The 13203-nt window shown below is 34.0% G+C and overlaps 1 protein-coding gene across 1 annotated transcript; it reads right to left on the reverse strand.

Annotated features, from left to right (window-relative positions):
- Window positions 1-905: 905 nt before the first annotated feature.
- LOC145610096 (putative ubiquitin-conjugating enzyme E2 24) lies at window positions 906-8386 on the reverse strand. Its single transcript, XM_081665359.1, has 9 exons — window positions 8003-8386; window positions 6105-7097; window positions 4528-5897; window positions 3889-4020; window positions 2864-3310; window positions 2685-2748; window positions 2445-2584; window positions 1659-1970; window positions 906-1451 (listed from the first exon to the last, which is right to left on the reverse strand). The coding sequence occupies exons 3-9, from the start codon at window positions 5884-5886 to the stop codon at window positions 1221-1223; spliced, it is 2685 nt and encodes an 894-aa protein (XP_081521485.1). The 5' UTR covers window positions 5887-5897; window positions 6105-7097; window positions 8003-8386; the 3' UTR covers window positions 906-1220.
- Between the last annotated feature and the right edge of the window lie 4817 nt (window positions 8387-13203).

Consider the following 13203-nt stretch of genomic DNA (forward strand, 5'->3'; position numbering starts at 1 on the left):
ACTCTGTATTGATGATTCATTAGTTTTTTTTTTTTTTTTTTTTTTTTTGACAAGGATGATGTTTCATTAGTTAGGAAGTACTTCTCGAGTTTTATTTTAGTCACCTCGTTTGCAATAAAAAAAGCATTAAAAATCAAAAAAAAAAAAGGGTTAGGAAGTACTTATTGAGTTTTTAATTTAATTGCAACGTTGAAAATTTTGCAATATTCATTTAAATTTCTTTGACCGTCTATACAAAGTTTCATATGTGGCTGATCAAACCGTGTGACCGGATCACTTGGTCAGGGGTTACTTGGTCAAACTTATTCGATCAGTATGAGATTATTCGATCCGTCAGAAGTTACTCGGTCAGAGGTTACCGAGTTAGTGTTTTGAGTGGTCCATGTCTCCCAAGGTGGTCAATTTTTAAGGAATTAGGGAAGCATAAATTACTACGAGTATTATATTCCGTATGTAAATCAAGTAATATAGTCTCAGTATAAATCGAGGTTAAGTCTAGTACAAGTCTAGTTTGTGTAATAAATTTTGAGGTGATTTAGTCAATTGTAGTCTCTAATACCAATGCATTATTCTCAAAATCCCAACCAAAACGTAATCATACAAATCATCCCAAAATTGCATTAATTGTTTGAGGCCTCTTATTAAGTTATTATGACTTATGAGTCGTTTCAACTTTGATTAATGAAATCAGTGGCCTAGTGCTTCATCTAAGATTCTTTTTTTTTTTTTTTTTGACACAGCTTCATCTAAGATTCTAAGTCCAACAAAAGTCTTGAGAAAGTGCTCACTAAAATGTACCTCCGTTACAGATTATGTGCAACGATTTAACATAAAGTAGAGAGGGAAAATGTCTAATCGTTGCACATAACCTGTAACAGAGGTAGTATATTAAGAAGCATAAGTAATAATTTAAAGCATAGACCAGTTTCTTACATTTCACACTTCAATTCATATATTACAATTAGATCAAACAAAAACATTATTCATGCTTTCGCAACATATCATACATTTGACAAGTACACACAGACAAAAGTAAACTTCCTCACAAATACACTCTACAATCTTAACATTTCATTCACCTATTTTACACCAACTTCCAATCAAATCCCGTGGAACGCGCACAAAAAATACATTTCTATTTTACACATTGTACAAACGATAACTTCAACACCGTGAGATAATGCCAGTGGCCAACACATTGATCTATTGTCACTGTCTCTTTATTTCTCTGGCTCGACAAACTGGCTGCAATCAATTCCTTTATCAGAAAAGGCTTGCACAAGCTTGGGGAAGAGCTTAGCTAGCATAATCTTGAAACCCAATGAGTTTCCCTTTTCGTTTTCAACTTTGGTACAGAAACCAATTGGTGCCCCCTTCATATAAGACTTGCAAGCTGATAGAATATGCTGAGAACGTCTTTCAAAGTGCTCCTCGACCAGTTCTTCAAAATGCTGTCAATTGCAGTATTTAATCACGCTTAGAGTTATACAACTGATAAGTTTACCCTTAGTATGAAAAATATAAAGTTTAATAAATTTTTAAAAAAATCATAAAAGATTTTAAAAACATGAATAAATTTATCTTTGCAAGCCAATTCCACGAGTATACATGTCAAAAATTTGAAATTTATATTTGTAACTCTGAAGCGATCATCATACCTTGGGTGGCCTTCGTAAATGGTATAACATAGATTTGCATGTACCCAGATATGCATTTTCATTGTAGCCGACAGAGTTCTTCTCTCCCTCTATTCTTCCTATCTGTTCGTCATACCCTGCCTCATTAAAATAAGGCTTTGCATTAAGCACAAGGGCCTGAAGAGAGAGAAGAACTTGAAGAATAGTTGAGCTTTCTGGATTCCACACTTCAGATCCTGTGCCAGTCCATGTGTTGAGGAGGCTGAGACACACCTTTCCTGATTCGTAAAGGTTTGGATTGAGACGCAAACCACTAGAGTGGTAATGCACCATCTGTGTCATATTACACAATGTAATGTTGTATCAGATTCTCCTCATGTCATATATATAATTTTGCATTATATAAGCAATCGAACCCTTTGTTTTCCAACACAAATCTGATATTGTGAAAATTAGACCATAATATTTTCACTAATATTTCTGAGCTTATTGAACCTTACAATGTTGTACTCCTTCCGTCCCTAAATTACATTCCTACTTCTCTCTATTATGTAAGGAATAAATGCTAGAAGTAGGAATGTAATTCAGGGACGAAGGGAGTAGAATAAACCTAGTCATAACTTATTGGATGTGAAAAATAGTAGAACAAGGCCTTAATGATAAATATGCTGATTATATTTGATTGCAGACGTGTCATATTGCACGGCACGGTCACATCCACCACCCAGTACTTTACGCATCACTCAAATTTGCGACCAAACTACTGGGTTTAGCATAAAAAAGGACTATAAGAGTGAAATCACTTACAGGAGGTACTAGAGGATAATCAGAAGGAAGCAATATATCAAAGAAGAAGAGGCCATCATGGTAGGGAGTTCCAGGAGCACCAACAATGGCAGCACGAATCAAATCCATTCTTTCCTCATAAATCCGAACATAGATTGTTTCTGCTTTGGTAAAAGTATTCTTATCGGTTAAGGAAGAATGTACAAACGTTATGTAATACAAAAGAAACAATAAAGGAAAATTCTATGATGCTGGTTTTACCTGGAAGGTCTTTCTCTAGAATGCTCCATTCCTGTTGAACCTTCTTCAGCCAACCTTTTTTCTTCTGCAGAATGCAATTAGTAAACATGATTATTACTTATTAGCTACGAAAATCAACCTTTGTTTTCAAGGTGATACGTTAAACTACTTCAGCTCCTAAAAAAACTATATAGTCTTGCCTGAGATAGTGCTGCTCCCTTGCCATCTGCATCAGCAAAGTGATGGTCAGAGCAATCGCTCACAATGTCGAACTGTTTAAACTGCCTTACGGCTTTAGATTTAGCTACAGACAGAAGTTCCATATTCTCTGAGTTCTTGTCAACTTTCTGTTTCAGATCAATGCTCCCATAAGCATCAAAGTCACTGAATTCCATGGTGTGGTTATCTGGGCTAATGTCACAAGACTCGATGATGTCTTCCTCGTCAAAACTTCCAATATTGCTTTCACTGATTGGATGGGAACATGACAGGTGTTGTGGTAGGGATGTTGAACCATGTGATTTGAAGAAATTTTCAGCAATACTAGTAAAGAGCCCCATTGCAGCTTGAGAAAGGCTGAAGAAACGGGAAATCCTATGCTCGTTTTGACAATTTATAGCATCAATACAAGAGTTTTCTGATGAATCCTGAACATGGAGAGGCTTCAAATCATTAAACATGGTTTTGGTGCAGATTATTAACTTTTTTCAGGTAGTACAACAAAATGAGTAACAGAACATCAGCTTATACAGACCCAAATCAATTCAAGAACTCGTCATTAAGATTTTTTAAAAAAGGTGAAATCGATATGTAACACTACAAGTCTACAATGGTTGGCCTTTATATGTTTTACAAATAGTTCAGAGTTAACATATATTAAGCATCTACATTAAGGATGAAAAATGAATTCAGAGTAAGTATGAAAGAGGGGAGCTTCATTGATTTGCAACAAAAAGTAAGGAGATCTTGAGAGGTTAGCAGCAAATAAGAAGAGCTGTCTAATCATGGGGTTTATGCTTTTTAGTTTCTAATCAGGGGGTTGACTTTATTAGCTTTTATGGCATCATAGAGATAAGATTGCGCATATACGACCTACCCTACTGACCAATGTAGCCTGTTAAGAGTCATTGAGTTGAAGCAATGTTGATGTATGAATATAAACAGAGCACAACAGAGACAAGAAAATACATCTAAGCAATTGTAGGGAGAGAAGAGAAGAATTCACCTGATTGTTCACAGATTGTTTCTCATAGTCAGCCATCTCATCACTGAAATCAGCAACATTTCCTTCTGGGAAAATATGAGTTGCAACTGATCCATCATCCTTTTCCATGCGAAGTATCTTATAAGGAGCAACCTAAAAACAATAAAACAGCAAGGTTGCCATGAACATTAAGTTGATGGCAGAGAACATTCCCTTTAAAAATGCAAATTTTAAGGGTATCTGCAACTTTATCTTCTTAAATCACAGAGTTAGTATCCCCCTATATGTCAAACCCATTGGAGCAGTTTCACTTACAAAGTCACATGATACAGACACCTAAAATGGAAGAATTTTACAAAAATGATTGGACATTTCAATCATCTGATAGAGAAAGCTTAAAAGGGTTCTCCTGTTTAGTTAGCTTAGAGGCCCTCATGACACCGCTACTAATAGTAGGCTTGAAATCTAAGCATATATACTACATGTTAATTATATGAAACTTTTTCATAATTTCAATAATTTTAAACTGAATACATGCAGCAGACTTCCGTTTCTCACTTTTTTAGAGTTCAAAGTAACCAGCTTCAAACACATCAGCCTATACGATTACAAGTAAAAAGTGATTAATACAAACAACAAGCAGATCAAAGAAATGCATACCTTTGCTGTGACTCCACTTGCCCATTCAACCTTAATATATCCATTGTCGAAGCCAACAACACAGCCAATACAGGATAGGAAATGTCTCCTCTGGGTTTCACTCAATTCAACAGTATAATTGTCACTTCCCAATGTAGTCCAGTTTTCCATGCTCATTTTGTTCAACTGTTCAGCGTAATGGTTCTTATCTGACATGAACACAATGTCACCAAGATTAAAGGAGAAATCTGGGTGCTCAACCAATTCATAAGCGCTCACAGTCTCTTCAACTTTTCGTTCATTGACATCTTTAGGAACACTGTCAGTGGTTTCCCATTTCACCTTGACAGTCCTCTCACTTGCATCCACACATCTAACAACCCCCCATCTTTGACTTACTGGCGCAACTAGATCATCAGAACTAGTCTTCTCCAAAACAAATTGTTCAGGAAAAAAATCATGAGCATTTAGAACACATACGGGGAAGAGAGTGTGTGAATCCAACCCCAATGAGCAGCTACCATCTTGCCACATGACATCTAATTTGATTTTTTTCTTGACAACTGAAAAAATCTCATCAAAATGTGAATACGATTCACTTTTCTGCAAACCAGTTTCTGATGGAAGGACACACCAGTCACCAAGTTGCCAGTTAGCGTGTGAGGTGTACGATAACATGGTCAAATTTTTGGGATCTTGCAAACGGGTTGGGGGAGGTAAGGTCATGCAAACACCAACCATAGCAGAGGAAATCCAGTCAATGTATGCAAGTCCAACTTCAACAGAGAAAACAGTCCCCTCGTGTTGATTCTTTTTAGACCTCCTACATAACCATCCAGTAGCTTTTGACCCAGTAGGGTGACTAAAACTTACTCTTTGTCCAGGGTGATAAGGATAGAGTGAATCATCGAGTAAATTGGGAGAAAGCGGCAACAACTGTGCTTGGTCAGTTGCCATGATTTCACACTTAGTTCCATCATCACATACAATACCAACATTGTCAACCACTCTCTCTACTCTTCCAAGCCATGGACCATGAATCACATAATCCCCAACCAAAATGGACCGCATCCTTGATAGTTTTTCAGAATTGACATCTTTTATGACTTCACCAAAAACATTTTCCAAATCAACAAACATTTCGATATTCACTATTTTACCCATTTGTCCTGATGGATTTCCTGTGGAGCGTACAATATCCCCATGAGTGAACCCTCTCTCAAATGAGAGGAAATCATCTATTTTCTCAATGCTGTCTTCAAGATTGGACAAGATACTCTGAGCGTGTCCGCTGTAGATGGAAAATATATCATCTTGATCATCACTGCTAGTCTCACTGAAACTCTCAACATCGGAATCACCAAACAGTTCCATTGCCATGATCCTTGTTGCTGTTTGAACACCATATAAAATCGTAACACATTAATACATGACTGGAAACATAAGATAACAGGTTTCTCACTCCAACCTTTCAAAAATTCAGTGGCATATAAATTCAGGTCAAAAGGTGAATATTATTGCAATCACCACAATCTCATATGAAGTTCCCAATTTTCACATAGGCTTAATATACTATACAATACGAGTGAGATACATACCTTCAGATTTAGTAGGAACAGATCTTCTTGAGCAAAATGGGCAGTCAATTGGTGCTGCAAAAATAGTATTTCTCGAAGTGACCGGATAATTGTATGTTCCAGTAAATTTGCTTCCTTTGTTGAAAGCAAGAGATATGTATCTCCAATTGGAGATAGTTTGCCAAAGGAGATTTGCCCCCAAGGATAATAAGAGTCTATTTATGACTCCTACAGCCAAAGGAGATTTTTCCCAACAAAAGGGACTAAAGTTGCCAAAGGAGATTTGCCCAACAAATTGGACTTAATGTTGCCAAAGGAGATTTGCCCAAAATGGACTGAATTTTTCCAAAGGAGATTTGCCTTAGGAGTGAACAATTTTTTTTTTTTTTTTTTTTTTTTTTTTTGGGAGGAAGATTAAGTCTACTCAACAACAAAGAGAGAACTGTGAGTACGATAGTTTCAACAACATATTCTCTAACGAATAAGGAGAAGGAACGAAAATGTCAAAAAAATATGCCCTATAGCTGGGATAGAAGACAGGAAAACAGAAAGGAGTAGTAACCACTAGCCAGCAGATGAAGACCTTTCTTATAGATATTGCACTGCAAAGAGTTACTTAACTGAATTGAATTTTGCCAAAGGAGATTTGCCCTAATGAGCTAAGTTTGTATTGTATATTTTTGTTTAAATCTATGCTTTTTGAAGCACAGATTATATTGCCAAAGGAGATTTATCCGGGGAGAGCTAGCTATGTAGCTGATGAACTTAGATACTGATGTTCTAGTTGTTAACCAGAACTATATTGCCAAAGGAGATTTGCCCCCAAAGGGAGTCAATACATCCACAGAAACTACACTGTTAGAAAGGATCTGCTCACTGCAACTTGACTCGACTGATGAGACAACTACGAATCTGCCCTGTAGAATAAATCACTGAGACGAGAGCAGTTGAGCATTTAACACTTTAGCCCTTAACAAAATAGCCACAGCAACCAGTTCAGAAATTCCGTTCTACCTGTCAAAATATAATTCTTAGTGTTTTTATCTTTAGTCTCTATCAAATTTAGCTGTTAGCTAGAAATAAACTCAAAAAACAAAAGTAGCATATAATCACATCAGTCTCAAACCATATTTAGAAATGTACAGAAAAGTTGCTAATTTGCACATACATAATTATCTATCACTGTTAAAAGAAATTTAAACAAGTTTAAATTGCAATTAACACACATCAACTTTCAAATTACAAGACCAATATTAACAAGAAATATGCTGCTTAAAATTTAAATTGTTAAACTCAACCAAACAGACAATAAAATTGTTCATCATAACCAATTTGTTGTTTAAAGGCAGATTCACAATTACAATTGACTAGTGTAAATCAGGTAAGAAATATGCATTTTTAGGTATTGAAGTGATTGAAAACAAGTAAAAAGCAGATTCAAAGCTAAAAGTTATTAGAACTAAAGTAGTTTGATTTCTAAAATTTTATATTGCAAAAAAAAGGCAGGCCTTTCTTCAATTATACAAATTTCCTAAAAGCCTGCTAATATCCCACTATCTGAAATTCTAAAACACATAACCAAGGACCATTTGAATCAACCCTTAATTTCGATTAGCTTAGTTGGTTAAAGTAAGAACCTAAGAGGTCGAGATTGAATTCCGTCTACATCACTCCTTGTATCTGCCATATACACACCAATAATTACAAAACCTTAATCTTTGCCCCTTTATCAGCAAAACAAGAATTTCTCATAAAAACCTCAGAAATTCAAACAATATAAACGGAAGATAAAGTGAAAAAAACAGAACAATGAATCCAAACAAACATACCCACATCATAATTTCAATAAATCCACATAACAGAAGGAAAATTAAAAAGACAGAATTGAGCTTTCTTCGAGTAAAAATACAGAAAGTTACCTGTTTTAACATTCATGAAAACACCCAAAAAAAAGTCACAAATTGATGCTAAAAAAATCCCAGAAAATTCCTTTCAGAAAAAGCTGATAGAATGATTGAAACCCAGATGATAATTTGTCTGTTTGCTCATAAATTTCCCTCAGTTTTTCCTTAAAAATAATCTTGTGGGCAAAAGAGGAAGAAAGAAAGCAGGAAAAGTTGGGTAGTTTAGACTAGAGAGGACCATAAGAAGCTCCTCCCCAAAAATCACCCATCATGTTTTCATAATTCAACATCTCACAATTTGAAGAATTTTTTCTGTTTTGTGTATTTGATTGGTAATACAGTGTAGTATGAACTCCCAATTCAAGTATTACTGTATTTAGAAATGGATGATAAATAGTACGAGGAGAGTGGGAAACTCACAAAGTATATACCAACTGGATCTCCCTGTCACGAGCGTCAATCGTCACCAATCATTATCTTATTCTTATTTATCTATTGCTATTTCTATTACGTAGTATTTATTATACGAAGTATATGGCAAAAAAAATTACACTCAATTATATAAACTTTAGGTTTATAATTCTAGACACCCATATCACATGTACTAGTATAAAGTATTGTATGAGTTCGGATGCTAATTAAATTCGAATACTTGCTGTATAAGTTTTTGTACATTTTATTCGAGTACTTCGTATAAGTTTACTCACCCAATACTTTGTGGAGCAGTAAGATTATATAGCTATCAGCAACCATATATATATTGACTTCCTCTTGATATATAAAAAAGGAACACGGGTTATACTTGTGGGGCTATTTCTAATTCTATGAATAATTCTATGTTGTTTATCCGAGTGTCAATGACCTTTGCTCTATTAGTCTAGAAAAGTCAATTGTTAAAGGGTTTTTATAGAAATGTTATATGCTAAGGGGTCAATATATATATATATATAATTGTAGCTGAACCAAATTTATTTCAACAAAAAAATTACTCCATGGTAACATTAAATAAACTTTAAAGTATATTGATAATGCGAAAGTGAATTGGCTATAGTTTTTCATTTATAAACATGCATTTTTTGTACCAATAATATAAATTACAAATGGAAGTAGAGAAAATTGAACATGTGACCTATTTTACAAAAGATTTTAATACGAAGTACTTCGTATAAATCATTAGTTCAAGCCTCTTATGTAGTATATTAATAACTCCTTAAAACAAGCCTCTTATCCGTACAATTTTACTTGTGGTAGCTTATTAAAAAGAGAGAAAGAAAAGAAGGATGATTAACCTCCTAAGAGATTATTTGGGGGTCATAGTTTATATTAGAGCACATGTATCCCATATTTGGTGCATAGGCCATCATGTAGCCACTTGAAAAAGAAATAAAGTTTATTTCTTTCTTTTACTTTTAGTTTTGGAGGTCTTTGGGCTAGTGATAGTTTCTTAGAAATTCCATTTTAATTTTAATTTTTGATTATATTTAAAAAAAAATTATACAAGTACATTATTAATTACCACTATAGCCATTGACTTTTTGACTCTCCATTTTGCCTCTTCCATTGTGTGATGTCGTGTTAAACAATGGTAATCTTACCTTTCATATTCCTATCGTTTGACAAGTGTATTCCTTATTGGCAATTAACAAAAGAAAAACACAATAACAGATTCTTGTGCATTATTGGGTATCAACTTGCTGATTTGTTACAATCTATGGACCTCTTTACATGTCCCATCCATTTGCAATTTTCCGCTCAGAAATAGTTACACCAATCAACGTTATGTGTGAAGGTTTATTAGGTGGTAGTGTGGTGGAGTAGTGACATTGTTTCTCATCTCGTATTATTTTTAAGGTGTAGGCCGGGATTAAATATTATGGAATCATTTAAGGGATTTTCCTTATCTTTCTCCTTCAAGTAAACCCTTCTTCTTATCATTCCAAAAAAAATAATAAAAAAAAAAGCCTTAGCTTGTGCTTACCCTACATGCATGACTTTGGATTAATCGGCCCGCTTTTACCTATTTTAGCTACTTGTAATTTGTGATGTGCTAAAATTTTCAAATAGCTGGAGCATGCATGCATGGCTCGAGAAAATGTGTCCATCGTGTCTTGCATGTGTGGTTAATTACATGTTTATGCCAATTTTAACTTAATTAGTTAGCACTACTTTATTGTGTCAAAAGTTGTGTTAGATGTTGTGCCGTGTTGTTTTTTTTATTGTGTTTTTCCAACAGTATTGCGTTCTAGACACACGACCTAATATATGCATGCACAACAATGTGACACATACATAGGGTGCATACTTGCAATTGACTACTTGTGCTCATATACCATGTCGTGCTTACGAATCTAATAAGAATTTAGGTGTCAAAGTAAAATGTATTTGCAAAGTTGTTTATATAAATAGGCTCGTATGCAACATTAGAGAAACTTAAAATTGTTTATTTTTATTCTGTTGTGAATGAGATATGGAGATCAGTACTATAGCTTTCATGTCATAAAAGTTTATCCACCAAACTTGAGTTACATCTTTAATCTAAATTTGGAGTCACTATCTCGTAATATTGAATTGAAATCCCTATTAAAATTTTGGTAATTGCGCACGTCACAGAAAGTACCACATAAATATTTTGATTAACATTGTACAACAAACAATTAAGTGCAAAGAAGCATATCATTAAGTGGAACAGAATATTCCCAACACTAACAAGGTCAAACTCATAAAAAGGGAGTTTATGCCGATCGTCCAATGAGGATGTCTACATGTTTCATTACAGCCATGTTTAATTCTTCAATATTTTTTTTTTTTTTTTTCTTGAAAGAAGCACATATACATAATAAAAAGTTATGAAAGTTTTCGTTCAATATTGTAACCTAACTTATCGAGAACACCAAGTAAATGAAATTTACTATTTAAGATTAGATTGTTGTCTTGAAAAATTTGGATATGGCTGGTGACCAATGATCAAGATTAGCTAAATAGTATGTCGCTCAATTTGCTTTTCTATAGGTGTCAAGCTGATTGAAAGTTGTACAAAGTATATATTAAGGGTCTATTCTCATTGACTGAACTCAACTGAACTAAACTGAACTGAACTGAACTCGGCTGAAGTGAACTGAACTGAAATAAATATTTTATAAGAGAAGGAAATTTGAAGCTGAACTGAACTGAATTGAGCTGAACTGAACTGAACTTCAACGTAAGAGAACAGGCCCTAAGATAACCAACTAAGCATTTTTGGATTTGTACTTTCTATAACTCTCTAAGGATGCATATTAATTAGTCTTCCGTGAGCATTAAAAATTAACATACTTTATCTAAATCGTAAGTAAATTATTTCAATAAAATTTTATTTTAAAAGTATTAAGTTAGAGCCTTTGCTAGCAGGAAAGAACTAGAACCTAATTAACACTCTCAATATATAATACTTCCTCCGTTTCTTTTACTTGCAACACTTCTCTAAAAAGAAAATGTCACAATACTTGCAACACACTATAAAAGGAAAGTTACTTTAGGGAAAACTTATACTATATCCCTTATTTAAAGCACATGGCCCACTAAATTACACTCCTAACAACCACTCATCTTATTTTAAAATTTATTATATCATGTAAATCCCACCTTTCTTAATTACTGCGCTAAAGGGTGTGTTGGATCTAAAAGAAAACGGAGGAAGTATTATTTAAAAAGTATACTATGTGTATATGTATAAAGCAACTAACTTACTTCGTATAATTTACAAGTACATCCATCATGCAATCTTAATACAGTATATAAATGCTTTATTGGCTGATATCATTGTTTGTTTAAAAAAACATGGTTTGAATAAAAGATGTACTTGTACATCAAATAATTGATGTTTAAACTCTCTTATAATCTTATGATGGTCTGACCTATTTTTAGCTTTGCAATTGCTTGAAGAGTCACTATATACCCGTATAACATAACAGCATATGGGTATTAATCTTGTTTGGAATTTTGGAAAGGCAATTGCATCATACAAACATCCAAAGTAACTTTTAATTTAGTTTGCTATGAAAATGACAAATATCCAAATAAAAATCTTCATACAACTGTAGTTATGTTTAGTAGTTGTTAATGGTTCTTTTTTTATTGATTAAAAAATCTATGCACTTTTTGGTTGTAAAGGAAGAAGTTGAGCTATTGAAATAGGATAGTGATATAGGACCTGTTCATATTTACTGAATTGAGCTGAATTGAACTGAATTGAGCTGAACTGAACTGAACTAAACTAAACTAAACTGAACTGAGCTGATTGGAGCTAAACTGAACTGAACTGAATTGAGCTGAAATGAATATTTTAGAAGAGAGGGAAATTTGGAGCTGAACTGAACTGAAATTAAGTAAATCTGAACAGACCCATATTAGCAAAAACCTAGCTCGTTCTTAAGTTATGAGTATTATGCGCCCTTCGATCTTAATAAGTTATAACTAAATATCATACACGGATACCTCTCGAGACACCATTACCAAGCTAGCTAGTACTTACATAAATTTAAAATTTGTGCTTGTGAACCTTCTCCTCCTACAATTAATCGCCGTTACTTTCATAACTGTAACAAGTGTAAGGGATTAACGATATTTTGTGAACGAGAAAATATGTGTAAAGAGGAGTAAACATTATTGCAATAAATACAAATTAAAGCATGAATTTTTGTTTTCAAAAGGGCAATAAGGGTAAAGTATTAAGTATAATTTCTAGTGGCTACTTGATAAAAGGGAGATTATATAAGCATGTTTCCTTAAAGTTTCAATAAGCACCCTGAGAGGTCCTACCGAGAAATGATTTTGGCACACCCTTAATTGGTTTTGGCACACCCCTATGTGAGAAGAGCATAGAAAACTGTGCTCTCACATAGGGGTGTGCCAAAATCAATTAAGGGTGTGCCAAAATCAGTTTCCGGTCCTACCCCATGTTCTCAACGAAGAATTACGTAGCTTAAAATGTAGAGAGACACCCAAAATAATTGGACCACTTTGCTAGCACAGTGGCTTTTTTTTTTCAAATAAAGAGAGAAACTTTGTAGATTTGAGCAAATCCACAACTCTTTCTTTATATTACATCCAATAATTAAAAGAAAAGGTATATAGGTTTAATTTGATCATATTCCAACTTTTATTTGTCTTTTTGAAACAATTATATTCTCTACTTAAAATATTGGATACTTATAATGGTTTGTTTAAGGGAAGTTGTT

This window comes from Chenopodium album, chromosome 24, assembly GCF_948465745.1.
Source record: "Chenopodium album chromosome 24, dcCheAlbu1.1, whole genome shotgun sequence".
In the NCBI taxonomy this organism is placed as follows: Eukaryota; Viridiplantae; Streptophyta; class Magnoliopsida; order Caryophyllales; family Amaranthaceae; genus Chenopodium; species Chenopodium album.